The sequence below is a fragment of the Carassius carassius genome, chromosome 50, assembly GCF_963082965.1.
Source record: "Carassius carassius chromosome 50, fCarCar2.1, whole genome shotgun sequence".
NCBI classification, from domain to species: Eukaryota; Metazoa; Chordata; class Actinopteri; order Cypriniformes; family Cyprinidae; genus Carassius; species Carassius carassius.
In genome coordinates, this window is record NC_081804.1 from 9,624,487 (window position 1) to 9,644,492 (window position 20,006).

General features: G+C 36.3%; 3 protein-coding genes and 1 pseudogene across 5 annotated transcripts; 1 reads left to right on the plus strand and 3 right to left on the minus strand.

The window, feature by feature from the left end:
* The first annotated feature begins 71 nt into the window (after nt 1-71).
* LOC132133509 (protein NEDD1-like) lies at nt 72-7,826 on the plus strand. Of its 3 annotated transcripts, none has more exons than XM_059546364.1 (17): nt 72-478; nt 1,023-1,166; nt 1,787-1,881; nt 2,105-2,221; nt 2,390-2,530; nt 2,826-3,055; nt 3,147-3,348; nt 3,934-4,087; nt 4,214-4,345; nt 4,461-4,505; nt 4,616-4,720; nt 5,225-5,269; nt 5,378-5,550; nt 5,627-5,810; nt 6,055-6,163; nt 6,995-7,061; nt 7,168-7,826. In XM_059546364.1, the coding sequence occupies exons 2-17, from the start codon at nt 1,031-1,033 to the stop codon at nt 7,270-7,272; spliced, it is 2,040 nt and encodes a 679-aa protein (XP_059402347.1). In that variant the 5' UTR covers nt 72-478; nt 1,023-1,030; the 3' UTR covers nt 7,273-7,826. The 3 variants fall into 3 exon arrangements, with proteins under 3 accessions (XP_059402347.1, XP_059402348.1, XP_059402349.1); XM_059546365.1 differs by having other exon boundaries at nt 6,061-6,163; XM_059546366.1 differs by lacking the exon at nt 5,225-5,269.
* An 801-nt stretch (nt 7,827-8,627) lies between these two features.
* Nucleotides 8,628-13,927, minus strand: LOC132133077 (E3 ubiquitin-protein ligase RNF6-like). The gene is made up of 11 exons (XM_059545773.1): nt 13,771-13,927; nt 13,222-13,452; nt 13,027-13,075; nt 12,061-12,568; nt 11,437-11,588; nt 11,289-11,363; nt 11,079-11,196; nt 9,349-9,458; nt 9,137-9,258; nt 8,966-9,065; nt 8,628-8,885 (listed from the first exon to the last, which is right to left on the minus strand). Exons 2-11 carry the CDS (start codon nt 13,383-13,385, stop codon nt 8,841-8,843), a joined length of 1,443 nt encoding a protein of 480 aa, XP_059401756.1. The 5' UTR covers nt 13,386-13,452; nt 13,771-13,927; the 3' UTR covers nt 8,628-8,840.
* Nucleotides 13,928-14,402: 475 nt separating this feature from the next.
* On the minus strand, nt 14,403-16,552 carry LOC132133558 (synaptonemal complex protein 3-like; annotated as a pseudogene).
* Nucleotides 16,553-17,097: 545 nt separating this feature from the next.
* Nucleotides 17,098-19,949, minus strand: LOC132133113 (actin-related protein 6). Its single transcript, XM_059545835.1, has 11 exons — nt 19,729-19,949; nt 19,512-19,629; nt 19,353-19,421; nt 19,160-19,283; nt 18,954-19,089; nt 18,814-18,870; nt 18,627-18,725; nt 18,028-18,106; nt 17,700-17,871; nt 17,475-17,613; nt 17,098-17,391 (listed from the first exon to the last, which is right to left on the minus strand). The coding sequence occupies exons 1-11, from the start codon at nt 19,794-19,796 to the stop codon at nt 17,262-17,264; spliced, it is 1,191 nt and encodes a 396-aa protein (XP_059401818.1). The 5' UTR covers nt 19,797-19,949; the 3' UTR covers nt 17,098-17,261.
* Between the last annotated feature and the right edge of the window lie 57 nt (nt 19,950-20,006).

Consider the following 20,006-nt stretch of genomic DNA (forward strand, 5'->3'; position numbering starts at 1 on the left):
ATGAATGTTCATATAAATTATATTTTTAAATAGCACTTAGAAACATTAAATTACTTATCCGAAATTTTTATTTTTTCTTTGTCTTTCCTTGTGCACTGCATTAAATAAATATTCTAGTACGTGTTCTGTTGGTCTTATTGCAAAATGACTTATGTTTACTTGTATTTAACAGCACTACAGACATTTGAATGCACATTCCTTCACAGACGTGTTAAACTTGACACACAAAAGAAATGACTTGCCTTCCCCACACAAGATGCGTTGCTGTAATTCCGAATGTTTCCTGTTTTTGAACCCAGCGGCGCGCCGTAGTGGCGGTACCTTAACTGGAGCCACGGATGTTCAAACTTTATTGATATGACAACGTTATACTTTCAAATAAAAGGACTCATCTGTTCAACCACCGTGGATGTATTGTGAAGGTTTTTTACGAGCATATCCCTCATTTCCCCCCGCACCTTTATAGTCTAAACCAAGGGTAAGTAACGTTAGCTAGCTGTCGCTAATCAGCTGATGAATGCAGAAACAACATCACGAACAGCAACAAAAAAAAAAATGCGTATTGGAGAGTTAAAGTGTTTTAACGAGCGTTACGGATTCACCCCTAATGTTTGTTTTATCAGATTTAGCCGTTACAGTCGCTTTTATGTAACTGAATTTGATTATGCTCTAACTAAAGTTAAAGAAGATTTCATGAACTAGCTGCATTGCCCTTCAGCTAACTTGCATGCAACTTAGTCAAAGTCACTGAGGATATTAAGCGTTGTAAAGGCATAATTCAGACTCTTAATAATAATTCAGACTACCAATAACAACATGTAAAAAGTAATTTGGTGGCTATATAAAACGTTTAATTATTTGCTAGCCGATAAAATGACAATAATTACATAATAAGGCTTTAAAGTGCAATACTACACAATTGTTTGTCACTATTATTCCTGTACAAGCATTCGGGATTCATGTCAAGAGTACACGCGGTAGGTCGCGCGCCTGACAGCTGTCCATCTTTTGTCTCCTGGCAGCCGTTGCTATGGAGGACGTCACGCGGCTTGTGTCGTCAGGTGACTGTCTGAAGATCTGGGACTCGAGCTCCATGACGGTGCTGGAGCAGTTCAACCCTCACAGTGCCACGCATCCAGTGGCTCAAGTGTGCTGGAGCAGCAGCAGTATCCTCTTATCACTGTCACATCGCTTTAAATCATTATCATCAGCATTCTGAGCATCATTCACCCACAGTAATGTCAGTCATCACTGAGCATATGTTTGGATCACATAGTTTTGAAGAGACCATTCCAAGTGCAACCATGCTTACCAAAGTGTGAAATTTCTCTGACTCTGGAGAAAGGTGTAGAAAAACTGTAAAAAATAAATATATAATTCGATTGTATATTATATTGAAATAATAAAAAATATATTGAAATAAATCGATAATTAGATTTAAATAATTAAATATATATTAAAAACTAGATTCAAATGAATAATAATACATAAAACAGTACAGTATTATAGTCAGCGAAAAGAAAAATAACTTTCACTTAATGAACTAAAAATTTTCAGAACAATATTTTTAATTTGCATAGTATACCATTTTAAATTATTCTAAATGTGTCTTTATACATGAAAATATATAGCTGCCTTTTAAATTTTAGAATGGGGCCCCTTGCATGAGGAGGATTATATTTAAGGGTCCGTGGCATCTAAAAGATGGAAAACCCCTGAGTTGGACAAACATGGTGCATATTTATTTTTTCATAGATGGAAAGGTATTTGCCTTGACAGTATTCAGACCAGTACTTGGTCAGTGCCAGCAGTATAGGAGACAAGCTGGTGGTGTCCAGTCTCAAGTCATCTCCAGTTCCAGTGATGGAGCTAGGTGAAGGGGTGAGCTGACGACCTTGATATTCAATTCAATACAAGTTTATTTGTATAGCGCTTTTTTACGATACTAATCATTGCAAAGCAACTTTACAGAAAATTAAGTTTCTTCAATATTTAGTAGTAGCAGCTTGTAAGTGGTGACTGTCAGTTTATGTGCATATGATATCTTCTTCCTATCTAAATATATCTTGGTTATGTATGTCTCATACTGGCCTTCTGTTTGTAGAAAAGGCAAACCCGTGTCAGTCTGAACTCCACGTCACAGTTCCTGGTCAGCGGAGGACTGGATAACACGGTTAATATCTGGGACCTAAAGACAAAAAGGTTGCACCGAAGCCTTAAGGTATCATATGGTCACAAATATATTTTACACATGTTTGAAAGTTTCAAAGGACATTCAGTTGGACATTTGTTGGAAGTATGTTGTTCCATGAAGATAAAATACTATAACAAAATGGCCCCAAAACAGACGGTTCCTAATCCATCCTGATCCATGTCTCTTTTTGTGTAGGACCACAAGGAGGAAGTGACATGTGTGTCTTTTAATGGAGGCGATAGTTACACAGCATCAGGCTCAACTAGTGGAGATATCATCCTCCACAGCATCACAACCAACCTGTCCAGCAAACCCTTTGGTCATGGGCCAAATGTGGTGAGTTTAACCTTTTTAGTCTTACAAAATATAGTGAGTGAACTAAACTAAACTAGATGTTTTAATTGTCCTCAGTTCAGTTTAGTTTTGTATGAATTAGAAATATTGCTACTGTAATATTTCACTGTAAATTAAAGAAATGGAGCATCTGAGAAAAAAACTGTACTTTATTTTACAGACCAACTGTCTTAATTTCTTCAGTTTCAAATGTTCAACCATCTAGAATTTTTTTTGGTGATTTGATTTCGATTAATCAGGTAGCCCTACTTTAAAATACAACGTGATCTCTCTTCAGCCCATCCATGATCTGAGGTACTCGCTGGTGAAGAGGTCTCTGCTGGGCACGGTATCTGACTGTGGCTCTGTGGCACTCTGGGATGCTAACACTCAAAAGGAGCTGCACTTGTTCGAGGGGGCGCACAAAGCCCCATGTTCAGGGTTGGCCTTCTCTCCGGCCAATGATTTGCTTTTCATCACTGTGGGGCTTGATAAGAAGATTGTCTGCTATGACACCTCCAGCAAAATGTAAGAGAAAACATCACATTTAATAAGCAGTTTGAACCCTGTAGTTTGGTTTTGATTTGTTTATCGATTTAATGTGTGCTTATCTCCACAGGGTGTTTCGTAATAAGCAGGTGGAGTCTCCGCTCACAGCCATTGATTTTACTCCAGATGGAGCTGGACTGTTGGTGGGCTCAACACAGGGCAGAATTTATCTGTACGATTTGAGAAACCTCAGTGCGCCGGTCAAAATCACCACGGCTCACAAGACGTCAGTGACCTGCATTCGCTTCCAGAACTCCACCTCTAAGTTAAAGGTACGGCTCTCTGTTATTTGTTCAGAACCATCCTCGGTTTCATGTGAGGTTGTGGTTTTTTTTTCCCCATGAAACTGACTCATTTCCTTATCATTCAAAATGTGGGGTTAAAAATATCCTGCAAATATTTATTTAATTGTTTGTTTGTTTGTTACTTCTGAAATAGCTTAAAAACGCTGATTGAGAATATATTTTAATTGACTGATTGGTATGTATCATGCAGTTTTTTGTGTGAAATTCATTTTATTTAATTAGTTAGAATTAATTTAATGTAGCATTTTTATTAATGTAATATTTGTATATTTAGTGATTCTCATTTTTATTAATATTTATTAATATTTTTTATTATTTAACTTCCATTTTTGCTATATCCTACATAGTTTGATTAAAGATGCAGTAACATGCATTTTAGTAAATAATTTATGAATTATTATAAATTATGATTTTCTTATTTTATTTATTTATTTTAAATTTTTTGTAACATCGGATGATTTAAACAAATGTTGCTCCTACTTTCAACTATTCAAGATTATTGCAACAGACTCTGGTTATAGTTAATATGAAAAACCAGCGCTGTTTCCACAGTCCACTAAAACATCCAGCAAGACTTCTCAATCAAATAAGAGGATCTCAGCAAAACTGGGCACCCAGCAGACTGGACCCTCCACTCAAACATCTACAGTCCCACCCAGTGTGCCTGGCTCTGAATTTCCTGGTGATGGACAAGCCCAAGTCACGGGTCAATATTCTTTTTTGTCTTTAGAAGGTTTTATTTATTATTTTTGGTTAGCTCGGTTAGTATTAGAAAGCCCTGTTTATAGCTTTTGTAACAGTTTTACAGGTACTGAATGTTTTGCCTTTGTAGGTTCTGCTGGTGAGGTGTTCTCCAGAGAGGTGGAGGGTCAGCACAGTCAAGGTCAGCTAGCGAATGCGGAGAAATTTAGCAGCATCGGTCAGAACAGCCTAAACCTGGATATTTTCTCCCCTCTTAATGATGGTAAGATCACTTCTTTTTCATTGTTATTAATGTATTGTCCTTGTTTTTTCTTCTTTATCTTCATCTGTCTTCTCTTTTTATGGTCCCTTTCTGGGCTTTTGCATTCTCTCTACAGGTTTCAAAACACATGGTTTGGCTAATACTCCAACTTCAAGAAATGGTGAGTATTTTTTATTATGTTCAGTCATAAATGGCAGTTTAAGAGATTATGATTGTCGTATATTTATTACATGGCTAAATGTTTTTTTGCCATTTCTCTCTTGTGTCTAGGAGGCAGTATAGATATGTTCTCGAGGGAAGGGGAAGGCCAGCACAGCACAGACCGGTTCAGAGTCGGCCGAAACAGCTTGGACATCTTTTCACCTGTACGAGATGGTGAGGCAACTTTTCCAACCAGTCTTTCACAGCTCTGCTCACTACATTTAACATATATGTAGACTACTCCAGGTATAGATTTTTCTTTTATTTGTTTGTAGATTTTTTTTCATATTTTTAAAGTCTACATATGCTCACCAAAATCAGGGTAAAAACAGTAATAGTATGAAATTTTATTACATTTAAAATAACAGTTTTTTGTAATATATTTTAAAATGTAATGTATTACTGTATGCAAAGCCAGTCTTCAGTATCACACGATCATTCTAATATGCTGATTTGCCACTCAAGAAAAATTTCTTAATATTATCATTATTGAAAACAGTTGTGCTGCTTAATGTTTTTGTGGAAACCAGGATACATTCTTTTAACATGATGCTTCTATTTTCAGCAGCATTTTAAATAACATTCTAAAAAAAAATTGTAATTTATTAATTAAAAAGGTTACTTATTCCACAGACATATATATTTGCTTTACTAATTGTTTGCTAATTATCTCTTTAGATTATAAAGGGCACAGACTGAGTGATGTATCAAGTGGAAAAAAAGGCAAGTTTGTATAAACTATATATATCAGCTGTAATGAGCATGATAAGAACAATGAAATAACAAGGATTCATTGATGTTTACCAACATTAGCATTTCCTGTGTTACTAGACTTTGAATACCTACCTCATTTTCCTGGTGGCTCGTCCCAGAGGAAGAGCCCCTTGGGCACTCCGGGCAGTCGCTGCTACAGTCCCTCTGTGGTTCAGACTCCTCCACCAATCAGAGAGGAGGAGCCCATCACTACCCCACCGCAACAGACTGATTTACAAAACGGCAACAAGGTCCAACTCATTTTGTTTATCATCCAACATTTTTTTGTATTTAGAAATTCAGCTTTTTTTTCTGGATTATTCACAGGTGGAGAAGAAGAACGTCCTCCAGCAGGACTTTGATGTCATAACCACGCCCCCTGCTGCTCAGAGCACACTTGTTCAGTCCGTGCAGCCGTTCAACACACCTGAGCCCAGTCAGAGGAGAGATCTGCCCTCCCAGCTCATCTATGACTCGCCAGTCTGCGGAGCTCCTTCTGCTGCTGCACCAGGTGTGTTTGAATGGGCCACCATTAGATTAAAAGTTGCTTTAGGCTGTGTTTACATTGACACAATGTATTGAGACACATTTTCTTGCTCACATCTGACATGGATCAGAATTTAATGTAAACAGGAGGGCCAAAAAATCAGATATGGTCAAAAGATCGGATATGTGCATTAAGATTTGCAGTGCAAGCCCAGCCTTAATGGGACACAGTGAGTGACGGATGTTTTGATCTCAATCTCCCGCTCCAGCGGCAGCAGCAGCAGTCGAATCTGAAGCTGAGGGCCGTGGAGCTCCACTCACCGCTGTTCAGATGAGCTTTGTTCGTAATATGATCAATGAGGCACTGGAGGACTTCAGGTGAGTTAACAGATTTCTTAAGAATAATCTAGAGATCACTTTAAATTTAAAATGACATCTCTAATTGTAATATATTTTCAAGTTTAATATATTTTTGTGATGCAAAGCTGAATTTTCAGCATCATTGCTCCAGTCTTCAGTCACATGATCCTCTAGAAATAATTTTAATTGGCTGATTTGATGCTCAAGAAACATGTCGTATTGTTATCAATGTTGAAAACAGTTGTGCTGCTTAGTAGTTTTGTAGAAACAAGGCTACATTTTATCTTTATTGTTTGATAATTGTAAAGTTAAAAAGAACAGCAATTATTTGAAATCAAAATCTTTTGTCACTTTTGATCAATTTAACACTTCCTTGGTGAAAGTAATTTCTTAAAAAAAAAAATAATAATAAAATAACTGACCCAAAACTATTAAACAGTATTGTAAACATCAGGCTTATTATAGTAAAAAAAAAAACATAAAATAAAATTTATAGTATTTCATTTAGTTGTCAAGGAAACATTTCTTATTTCCATTTAGTTTAACTTGAACTAAAACTTGAAATAAAAATGAGTAAACACTATGTAGATAAAAAAATATAAAAACACAAAAATTTAAAACTAACAAAATAGTTTAAAATTTTAAATGGAAATTTACATTCAAACTATTGATAAAATCGACAGTAGTATCTCAATGATACAAAAATAACATTAGATTGTGTGTGTGTATAGATACACGATATATATACAATATATACAGCATTTTTACTTATGAAATACATAAATACATATGTTCATTATGTATTCATCACAGTGATTTAGTCATTAATGACTGTTCTTGTTTCCTCAGGGACACATGTCATAGAGACATTATCAATCTACAAGTGGAGATGGTTCGGCAGTTCTATATTCAGCTGGTACATTTGTTATTTATTAAAATTACAATTGTTATAATTAAGTAGCCTAATTTTTTTGTAAAAAATATTATTATGCCCAATTAATCATGGCACTCATCTTTTCCAGAATGAAATTCACGGTATGATCGAGAAGTACTCTGTTAACGACTCACTCATCGAGGAGATAGAAAGACTGAGAGAGGAAAACAAACAACTACGAGCCAATTATTAAAGACATCTGTAGACACACATTTCCGATTGCAGCAATCCGTGAATATTGTCCGGAATCATAGAGTACAGAGAGAAGCTCCCCTTTCTACTAGTGCCTTCATTCTGCAGACCACTGCTCACAGTCTGCTCCTCTGTTTGTCATACTGGCACACACTTTTGTAATTGTAATTTTGTTTCAGGTTATAAAGAGTTTTTTTGTAAGATTTCTATGCCTTAAAATCAGATAGCAAAGAAGAGAACACACTTTGTTTTTTTTCTCCAAGGTGTGAATTTTGTATGTCCCAATTAGTTTACAGGAAAAAAAAATGCATGTATTGGCACTTAAGATGTGAAATGCATTGTAGAGTTGAAGCATCTCATTATGAATTTTGCCACGATGGATTGTGCTCCTTTGTAAAAGCTGTACAGATTATTTTTGCAAATCACATGCCAAAAACGAAAGGACACTGGTGATGTGTAAGAGTAGGTAGATCAATGTATTTTGCAAGTCAAAAAAGTGTGTATTGGAGATTATTCTAATGCCCTTGCTTCAATAAATAACATTTGATCGGTTTCATATGCTCTTGGCAGCACATTTGGCAATATGTGTATACAGTATTACATATGTGTGTATAGTATTATATTGGTACAAGTTAAGCAAAAGATTGGTCTGATCTGCTGAGACGTTACTAGTTTTTTTTTTTTAAATAGAAAAAACTTTTACTTAAAATTACCTCAAAGAGTAAACCAAGACTGAACAGTATTCGTTGGGACTTCAAATTGGCAACTAGCCCTGATGTGCCCAATACTGACTGACTATATTAAGTCATAGTCTTAATTTATATTAAGAAAATAGCCATAATAAAGTAAAAAAATAAAAATAAAGACACATCTGCACACATCTGTGACTCCAGGCGTTAGAGATTCATAATCCTGTCTTCTGATTTTTCTGCTTGTTGCTGTTTTTTGGACGGGAGTATCCAAAAAGAGCCGACTATTTTAGAGACAGACTGAGGGCTGCGTTTGCCAAGAAGAATTAAGATGCGCACGACCCCGAGAAGATCACAGAGCTCATCAACTGAGGATAGTTTGTGGTGAAAGAGCTCGAGGCCCCCTATTACCTCTGGAAGTACAGAGCCTTGAAGAAGCGATATTACGAAACAGAGTGAATAAAATCTCATGCTACATGGCATGCTGCCTGATATTTACATAAACAACAGCGATAGAATGACAGCAACATATATCATTTATTCTCCTAATTACACATTTTATCCGTTTTAATAAAAATAGACAAAAAGTTTATGTAAAGTGATTTTAATTGTAAATCAAAAATTCAAGTTTAGCTACTGCTAACAGTGTCGTAACAAGTTTGTTGCCAAAAGTCTGATACAGTCATGTCTGATATATTTTAGAAGGATCTTTCTAAATAAAACAGTGCTTGGCAGTGCTTTATGCTGGTTTCAACCTTGGACGATATTTTGCATGTAAAATAATTTAATAACACTCAAAATAAGACCGTTTAAAAATCAAGCAGGGTCAAATGTGAGGTAGATTTTGAGTCCTGAAGTTGTGAGCTCAAGAAAAACCACCTCACTCTGAAATATCCGCTCTGCAGATTGGACATGTGGCATTCTCCTGTAAGAAACGCAGAAAATGATTAGCAAAATGCAACTGTGAAATGAATCGTGGCATTGTGTTGTTAAAACAAGCTAGACCTTTAGCCATCGGTCGATGCATTTGACGTGGTAATCATGGAGACATGGAAGGATCCGGAGGCGTTCACCCGGATTGTACTCACTGAAACAGATCTGGCAACTGTAAAGAGAGTGCGATTTAAATATTTCATTATGGGTAATCTCTTTTATTGCGCCTCTTCTGTGACTTACTCAGTCTTTCCTGCGCTGTGTGCGGGATCATACGTTTTAACAGGCAGCCGTTCGATCTCTGCCTTTGTCAGAGTGTTCTTGGCTACTACAGAACCTTGTTGCTCCTCGAACGCTAAGAGAGCCTGACAAAGCAACAGGTAATCTCAGAGATTAGGAAACATGTTATAATTGTAATCAAGCATGTGATTTTTGTGAATTAGTATAAATCAAACCTCATAATTATTTCCCTGACTGTCATCAAACAAATCCATTTGCAAGCGAGAAGCTTGTCTGCGCCGGGAACTGCGCATTCTGTCGGTCTGACGGCGGCCCTGTTGTCTGCCTGTTTAATCAAAAGATTAAATAAATATACATACATACATATATATATTCAGGAGCATTTCCTCCTGGCAGAAAAGGGAGACAGAGCCTCCTATAAAAACAAAAATGTATAGTACAAAAATAAAACATTGCAAAATATTAAAAAACTGATTTACTTACATTGCATTACGGCTAACAATTTTTCCTAACGTGTTCCCCGGGATTTGAACCCCCAACCTTGCATGTGCTAACGCAATGCTCTACCGCTTATAATTATAATCACTTTAATCATATAAATCAAATACACTCACTGGTCACTTTATTAGGTACGTCTTGCTAGTACCGGGTTGGACCCCCTTTAGCCTTCAGAACTACTATAATTCTTTGTGGCACAGATTCAACAAGGTGTTGGAAACATTCCTCAGAGATTTTGGTCCATATTGACATGATAGCGTCATGCAGATTTGTTGGCTGCACATCCATGATGCAAATCTAACATTCCATCACATCCCAAAGCTGTTCTGTTGGGTTGAGTTCTGGTGACTGTGGAGGCCATTTGAGTAAAGTGAACTCATTGTCATGTTCAAGAAACCAGTTTGAGATGATTTGAGCTTTGTGACATTCACGTCTGCTGGAAGTAGTTATCAGAACAGTGTAGTCATAAAGGTATGGACATGGTCAGCAACAATACTCAAGTAGGCTGTGGCATTTAAATGACGGTCAATTGGTACTAAGGGGCCCAAAGTGTGCCAAGAAAATATCCCCCACACCATTACACCACCAGCAGCCTGAACCATTGAGAAGAGGCAGGATGGATCCATGCTTTCCACGCCAAATTCTGAACCTACCATCTTAATGTCTCAGCAGAAATTGAGACTCACCAGACCATGCAACATTTTTCCAATCTTCTATTGTCTAATTTTGGTGAACCTGTGTGAATTGTAGCCTCCGTTTCCTGTTCTTAGCTGACGGCTTAGTTCTTAGAAGCGGCACCTGTTGTGGTCTTCTCCTGCTGTAGCCCTTGTTGTGCATTCAGAGATGGTATTCTGCATACCTTGGTTGTAACGAGGGGTTATTTGAGTTACTGCCTTTCTATCATCTCTAACCAGTCTTCCCATTCTCCTCCGACATCAACAAGGCATTTTTGTCCACACAACTGCCACTCACTGGATATTTTCTCTTTTTAGGACCATTCTCTGTAAACCCTAGAGATGGTTGTGCGTGAAAATCCCAGTAGATCAGCAGTTTTTGAAATACTCAGACCAGCCCGTCTGGAACCAACAACCATATCCCTTTCTGATACTCGGTTAACTTAACTTCAAGTCGTCTTCACCACAACTAGATGCCTAAGTGCATTGAGTTGTTGCCATGTGATTGGTTGATTAGCAATTTGTGTTACCAAACAATTGAATTGATGTACCTAATAAAGTGGCCGGTGAGTGTATGTATATGTCCATCAGCAACACCAGTGGGTAAAATTACAAAGGGAGTCTGCATCTCACTCGCCTCCCCTAAGCCAATCGAGTTTTAAAACCAACTGGAACCAATTAAAACCTGTTTTTAATTCAAATGAATGAAATCAGGACAGAATCAAATAGTTTTTGTTTGAACTATTATAATTGCCTCATGCATGGTGACTTACGGGGTTGCTCTTCAAAGAAAACCTGCTGCAGCTCTGAAAGCTCAGAGGATCCATGTGAGAATGAGTTGATCATTGAGGCCCAAGGAGAGATCCAGCTCAAGCCAACATACGGATCAACCTGCATGAAACCATCACTTTTTGTTGGCATATGATCAAAGCACCATCATTCAGAAAAACAGCAATAAGAATAAAGCAAAAACCCAAAAAGACCATGTGGTTGTCTCTGTTTGACGATCTGCTCTGTAGCCTCTGCTGCTCCATTCTCTCCTCCATATCAAACTGTTCCTGAAACACCAGAATAACAGAGTTAGTCACTTTTCTATTATTCCTCAATAAGGATCAAGAGAGTGAGTTGCACCTGAAGGCTTTTGGCATATGCTTCATCCTCAGCCATCTGAACGGAGCGGACCATGCTCTCAACCGCAACATCATCAGCATCATCCTCAATGAGGACAATGTCTTCTGGTTTCTGACATACAGGTGAACATACTGGTTCTTGCATTCTCTTTGCTATAAACAAACAAAGCAAAAGATGATTATAGTAAAGACCCTGAGCAATATCCTCCTGACACACATTTTTCACTCAAAAATTTAATTAGCTGAAAATGTACTCCAAGATGCAAATGATTTTGTTTCCTTATCAGATCAAATATGAAGATATTTTATGGATAGAGGACTTGTAATTTAGCCTGAAACAACAGTTTACACCTAAAACTTCTTGTCGTGTGGATTACTTGTGGATTATTGTGATGTTTTTATCACCTGTTTGAACTCTCATTCTGATGGCACCCATTCACTGCAGAGCATCCTGAGCAACTGATGAATTGAGCAAATGATCTAATGTTAAATTTCTACAAATCTGTTCTGATGAAGAAACAAACTCATCTACATCTTGGATGGTTTGAGGATGAGTACATATTTAACACATTTTCATTTTTGGGTGAACGATTACTTTAAATGTGTGGGTCCTGGTTATCCGTACCTGCATCCAGCAGTGAAGCTTCATACTCTATTCCATGTAAAGGAGTGTGTGCTGATTTACTTTTAGAGGCTTTAGATCTGGTCTTGCCATAGATGGTCTTTTTGGACCTCTGTTCCCTTCCATTGCTGGTGTTCAGTGTCTTTTGCTTAGAGGTGTGACCCATCACTAGCAGTTCATTTAAATATCCCAGATCACTACTTTCATCCAGTGCACACATAGAAGACCCAGCTGAGGATGAGGGCTTGGAAGATACAGAAACACGAGAAGAATAGGAGGTTGCTGGACGTGGAGACTCCAACCATGTACAATCAGAGGATAAAAGAGACGAAGCAGTCACAAATCTGTTTGCTCCCGGTGTAACTGTAGAGTGTCCACATAGAGTGCTTGCATTTGAGTCCTCCAGCCTGCGCTGCTTCATCATTCTCTGGGAGTTTGGAGTGGTGCTGAGGTATCCTAGAATGTGTTCTCGTCCTTCCCATTTGCTTCCATCTGAACAAGATGATGTTGCCTTAACCAAGCATAAAAATATTTATGAATAACAATTCCAAAAAGGTTGTCAAAAGGTTCCAAAAGGTAAATTTCTTGTGAATGAATGCTATAATAGAATTGGCATACTATGGCATGCAGTTAGCATACCGTTTACTAATTTTTAAAAAAATAGTATGTGAAACAGTACTGCAGTATTATGTACTTCTAATTACATCATTTCAAATTGCAGCCAGAACATTGTTTACATATTGCATGTGTTATTAAGCAGAATATTAAAATAATAAAAAATAATAAATAATAAAAACTGCTATTTGCATTTATAATTGTAACGTACTCTTTCATTTTTTGCTGCATACTACACATTTAAGGAAATGTATTCTATGCACACAGAGTATTCTTGTAATGTGCATACTGTATACATAATGCAAAAACAGAGTTGTATCATAGTATGTCATTCTGCCCTTTTTCTCATACCACATATGTGTCATCTTTTTGGGAATGTCGTTTTCTTCTGTGAGTCAGGGGGCTGTAAAGTAAGGACAGACACTGTCATTGATCTCATTATTTATTCGAATTATCTACTACAAGGCAATATACATTGCAAAAAAAATTATAATAATAAAATAACCAGATGTTTTTTTTTCTTCTTTTTTTTTACAAAAGAAACGCTACCTAGGGGTCTCGGGAACAAGAGTGGGGAGTTCATGGGAATGTCCTCGATCTTCAAACAGGAGGTCATTGTCATTTAATAGACAGGCATTATTCATAGAGTCCGGAATGCTGGGCTCCATCCGGGGACTGTACAGAGGATCTGGGCTCTCCTGGAGGTCATCCATATATCTCTGGTTATGGCTTAATTTATGTATACTCTGGTTAAGGCTGACGGACTGTGTGCTGAATAGTCTGGGGAAAAAATAAATAAATCAACGCACGAAGATAATTAAAAAGCCGCTTTAAACGCATTAAAACTACAAGGATGCACATTGCACAATTATGCTCCCTTGTGTAAATATTTTAAACCATATTCCGATGATATGTTGAAACGTAAAGTCTTCTGTTAGTGAAATAATAAACTGATCTGTCTTCGGTTGGATTCGACGTTTAATCGAAGAAGCTAGTAACCGGTTAGCAAGCCACATTATATTAAGATCGCATATATGGACATAGTTTACAAAAACTCCGTTTTTTATTGCAAAATGTAAATACGTTAACTTAACCTACCATCTTTACGAAAATACAACTACGAAAAGAGAAAATCTTCACTTAGATCATACCGCATCGGCGACTAGCGAAGTCAGACTGGAAAACACCGCCATAGAACTTTCGGTTTTTGTTCCGGTTAACTTACACCACTTCCGGCACTTGGATGATTTTTTTTTAACTTAAAAGACCATGCCATGTTAAAATATTTACTTACTATTATGTAAATAGCCATATGTTGTTCAAATGTTATAAATGTATGGATTAATTGACGATGGGCCGATTAATTATTAGAAAAATAATGCACACCCGAGGTGGTGATGCGGCCATGAAGAGAAGCGTGTTTTAAGAACAAATTTTGTGTGTCACACACACACACACACACACATACATACATACATATATATATATATACACACACAAACACACACTCACAATTTGTTCTTAAAACACACACTAGAACACACACACACATATATAGTGACTTGTCTTTGTGTGCATGTCTTTCAGCATGTTAATGTACTCAAATTTATTTAACAGATTATTAAATTAAAATTTACACAGCATCTTTTCTTTTAGACAATATAGAGAAATGTACTCTCTCTATATTGCTTTGTTATGTCCAAACTGTTTCAACAAGATGCTTCAAAAAAAGAAAAAGAAAATGTATTTATTAGATCTTTACTTTTGACACTGGAAAATAAATATTAAGATATTATTAATATCCAATTATGAATTAAAATGAACAAAGCAAAAAAATACAAACAACTTTTACATTCATTTTCAAAAAAACAAAACCTTCCTTTTAGAACATGAGGTTAAGTCTTCTACAGTGTTGACAAAAGAACAGAAAGATGTTTCAGAACAGCATGGATTGAAGGGACTTCCGAACTGTAGCCATCTCCTGTTGTTGCTGTAAAAAATTTAATAAAACATCAAATTATCATGAAACCATTCTTACATTAATTATTGCATTTATCTGAATATACAATGTGTAAAATGGTTTTATGAACTATTTACAGAAATTCTATCAGTTTTTCATAAATGGGCTCACCAATCCTGCACTGAAAGGCAATTTAAAGCAGACCTTTCTACTACCCAGAGTCTAAACTGTGTGAAATCTTTTTGTTAAAGCACTCACTGTGTCCATCATTATCTTCTTCTGCAGCAGGGCCATCTCCTTTCTCAGCTCCATCTGGGTGCCCTGCAGGAAGGCTTCATGGCTTTTCTCCTTCTCGTCTATGTTCTGCACACAAATTAAAGACCTCACTCGGTTCAGCAAATAATGATAAAAGATTCAATTTCAATTCATTAAAGTGATGACGGCATCTGTGACCTTGACAAACAGCTAAAATAGGTCTTTGATGGTTTTCATTTTCTGGTTTTGCACAGCCCTCGCTTGCTGGAAGAGCTTCTGCTGCTGGCGAAAAAAAATTCTGTGACAACATAAATTAGGAAGTTCAAAGGCAAAGTGTGAGTCGCTTACATCAAATATCTCTAAATGGCTGTTAGATATCCCAAAAAGTTGCATTATATTTTTCATGAGACCCATAAGCCTCGTAACGTTTCCTTTCCCTTAGTGTGATGCTGTGCCCCAAAATGACATTTCAACTTTACAACTTCTTGGTTACCTTTTTATATGCACTTACATTCAGTTTCTCCTCCTGTTCCTCAGATTTCTGAATTTCTCCCACTGCTGAAGCACAGAGAAAACTTCCTGAGAATAATCTTGTGTCAGCTTTTGCCTGCAAAAAAATACTAAACATTTATGTTTTTGAACATTAAAGCAGGAGTGAATATAGAAGAATGTGTCATTTTCCATTCACTGCGTTCATTCACCTCTAATTCTGCTGGGATTTAAACATTTGCTCCAGCTTCTGAGTGCTGCCCTTTAGGGAGTTTTTGGTGAGAACCTCCAGGCATTTCTGTTTGGTCTGCATGGCTTTGCTGATGTCCGCTAAATGGCCATTCAGGTGCATTAAAAACAGTATTTCAAAGCCAGCGATATTCATTTAACAAATATTTAGGGACCTTTATTCAGGCTAATTTTATATTATCATCATTGAAGCATCAGATATGAGCTTCACTTAACACCAAATCTTTCCAACATAGTTTGAACCTCATTCCTGGGATAAAAGACAACAATTTCTCAATTCAGAGAAAGGGCTTCATAACTTTGCCCAGGTGTATATATCTCAGGACTTACCCCACACCTGCATTAAGGTCATCATCATCAAATGTATCTGCATGAGTTTCTAATGTAACAAAATGTGAACAACATAAAAACAATATTCACAGCTACATCACTTGCTATACGCATAGACTATTATTAAATTGCTACATACTTATTTCAATATAATTTTTCAATGATATGATTACATCTCTTTTATTATCGTTTATCAAGTCACATATTTCTAATTGCCTTGACATACCATGTAAATATCAATGTAAAACCTCTACTGCCATCACTTTACTTTGGAAACATGGTTAGCGCACACAGGCACACCATCTCTCGTATCATCGTCAGATCCACTTCCTTTCTTTCCCTCTAGAGTGTTGGAAGTCAAAGGTTTTCAGGTCCGTGGAGCTGTCATTGTGTTTGGTCTTGCTCTGTTTTCTCCTGGAAGCTGCCATAATAGTCTCGTTGTATGAAAAGTAACTATATGTTGCTGTGGTATTGTCTATTTAAATATTAGCAGCAACAAAATACAAACTCCAACTTGTAAATCAAATTAAATAATTATGAAGAAGAATGAAAAACCGATAATTTTGTAAAAATTTCTTATCAATCATTTCTATTAGCTTATTTTTTAAAGAATTAAAACAGCATTTGAAACTGATTTAAACCAGTAACCATGTTATATAAAACGTTACTTTATAAAATCTCCACAAAATCATCTGTAACTTACCTGACGAGTGTGTGATCTCTGTTACGACAGTCCAGAAAACTAACAAAAATGTATTTTTTTCAACTACTGCATGTTTTTACGCTTTAAGTATTTAGAGAAATTATTATAAAATATTGTAATCCACTTATAAAGAGAAACCAACAACAAGAATGTTCGATGAGTTCGAACTCGCGCGGTTCGAACTTTTGAAGCAGTTTCCCGCCGTTTTTATTGTGAGTGCGAAAGGATGATTTACCGCGCGCAACTCACGTGCCTCATATCAATGATCAAAGAGGCACTTCGCCATATAAAATATAGGCTAGTCAAGTCTTTAACTTAAACATACATTTATCATATAGTTAATCAGATTCAGTAAAAAAAAAAAAAAAAAAAAACTTTTATTTCTACATTAAACTTATTAAACTTTTATTTTCTAATTATTTCACATAATTTCAATATATATACAAAAAGTAACCAACTAAATTATTACATTTAAAAAAAGGCCTATTGACTTGAGGAATATAGAGTGTAATATATAGTACGCCAATGTACAGCTTAGTTTTCATACAAAACATGCAGTGTTCAATTTCTCTGTACAAAATGACATGATACAATTCATATGCATCAAATATCAAACTTCTCCTCACACACATAATGTCCATTTTCCTCATAATCCTCTCTCGTGACCACCATCTCTTCAAAGTCAGGGTTTTCAGCCAATAACTTTCCTCCTTCCCACGGGTAACAAATAGGACTGGGAAGAAAAGACAGATATTCAGTCTACACAGTTAACAAAATATTAATTTCAATCATTCTTTCGGAAGCCTCAAAACATACTTCTGTGGCAGAACGACAGAAACTTGATATTCTACAGGAGCCAGTGCCCGGACTTCTTTGTAAACCCGATCTCTGAAACCAGGGAACAAGGTGTTGCCGCCAGTAAGAACAATGTTCTTGTAAAAGTGGGGTTGCATCTCTGGAAATAAAAAGAGCCTTATATTAGAGTACTTTTAATGTTTTAACATTTTAAACCACACATTCTTCTAATGAGATGCAACCTACCTTCCGGCATGTTGTTAATGGAGTTGACCAAAGCCTCAGGTATGCCCATCTCCTGAATGCCAATGTCAGAGGGGTGAAAGAGCATCTCTGGCACTGCAAACCTTTCATTGGTGAGCCGCAAGATCTGCTCCCCAGTTTTATATTTGCCAGTAAAATTCATCTCCTCTCTAGGCTACAGTACATAAAGAATAAACAATTGCTGGATAGGTGAAAAAGCAAGAACTGTTTAAATTTTTCATAGTATGCCATTTTCGAACCATGACTTTATTCTGAGACTCACAAGAATAGGGAGCAGCATTTTCAAACTGTTATACACTAAATTGCTTACCTTGCAAAATCCCTTTTTGATAGAACTGAAATCCGGCAGCACATAGTCTCTCATAACTGTATTATCTTCACCTTTCAATCTGTGAAATCACCAGAATGAAATATACAAAAGTAAAAAAAAAAATAATAATAATAATAATTATATATATATATATATATATATATATATATATATATATGATACAAAAATACAGTAAAACAATAATATTGTGGAATATTACATTTTAAAATAAGTGTTTTTTTTAAATATATTTTTAAACTGTAATTTATTATTGAGATGCAAAGCAGAATTTTCAGCAGCATTATTCCAGTCTTCAGTGTCAGACAATCCTTCAGAAATCATTCTGATATGCTCCTCAAGAAACATTTCTTAATATCAATGCTTAAAACAGTTGTGCCCACAAACCACAATTTTTTTTTTTGATGAACAGAAAGTTCAAAAGAACAGCATTTATTTGAAATAGAAATGTTTTGTAAAATTGTAAAGGTTTTTGATCAGTTTCAAGCATCTTTGCTGAATATAAGTATTACTTTTGTGTGCTTGTGGCCCCAGTTTATATGTACAGTATATGCACAACAATCCAGCTGATGCAAACTTACTGTGCAATCTCCATGTCCTTGTAGAAATTTTGTGACACATAACACACATCTTCCTTGACCTGATTGATCACATACGTCTCATCCATCACATGCAGCTGCCTTTAAGACAAAATTGTCACAAGCTCAAGTTGAAGTCTGCTGTAAGGAAGAACTGACAAAGAATATACTTAAATGGTGCAAAACCTACCTGTATGAAATGATCTCCTTCAGATGGTTGGAGAGCAGCTTTCCTCCGACATTTATCCTAGGAAGTGCAAAGAGATTTATAAGAAAATTTTCAGCACTTATAGAACGTTATAAAATGACATTAGGATAATTAGCACTCACCTGCAAATGCCTTCTTTCATCTTTCTTCCCCTGCAATAAGGAACAATGTGCGTGAAGGAGAAGCCGCTGTCCACCACAATACAACACAGCTCAGAGTTGTTCTCATGGAAGTATCGATGAGCACTCAAAGATCCAGCTGAATAATGAAATTACATCATCAGATTTAGAGAATAAAGACTTATAGAAACCTAGTACACTCAACTTACCATTAATTCTGAGTGCTGACTGGAACTGATATTCTTCAAATAAAATCTCATTCATGGTATCTTGAATTGAGCTGAAGTTGAAGTATGGCTCTGTTATCACAATGTTGGTATCTGCAAAGTCCACCTGCAAACAGGCTGAATATCTCATACTGTACATTCATAAAAAGTTATACGTTTGTAATCATTCAAGTACCTTAAACATATCTTTTCCAAACAGATGATCCCAGACTTTACGCTGCACGTCCCAGTTTACAAGATACCCCTGACATAGATTCAAAACAGATTAAGTAAGACACAAGTCGCGTCATGCAGCATGCAGTGAAGTTTATAATAATTCATATCGAGGTTATACCTTTTGAAACGGGAGGATGAAGAAGAGTCCAGACGGGTCTTTAATCTCATCCAGCTGATTCGCGGTGAATGTTTTCAGCCTGGAGGTCTTCGAACGGAATTGGCAATTTGGGATAACGCTAAAGAAGAAGATTATATATATATATATATATATATTCTGCATTAAGCTAAATATAACGACCATAAGGGAATATATAATAAAAAGAATGTTACGTTACCTGACTTTCTCATGACTGTATCCAATTTTAGCGAAGCACGCACCATTGTCCAAGACAAGCGTTGACATTTTTACATCACAAGTTGAGATGTACCGATATATTAAGGTAAATTATCAAGCAAAGTGCATTTTAAATTGAGTTGTCTGAGTAAAAAAAATCGAATTTGCTAAACGATCATGCCGCTCTAAGGGCTTCTTCTTCTATACTTCAGATGCCAAGTCTAAAAAAAAAAATCAATAAATGTATAGCGACCCCTATTGTATAGGAGGTTTGTGTGT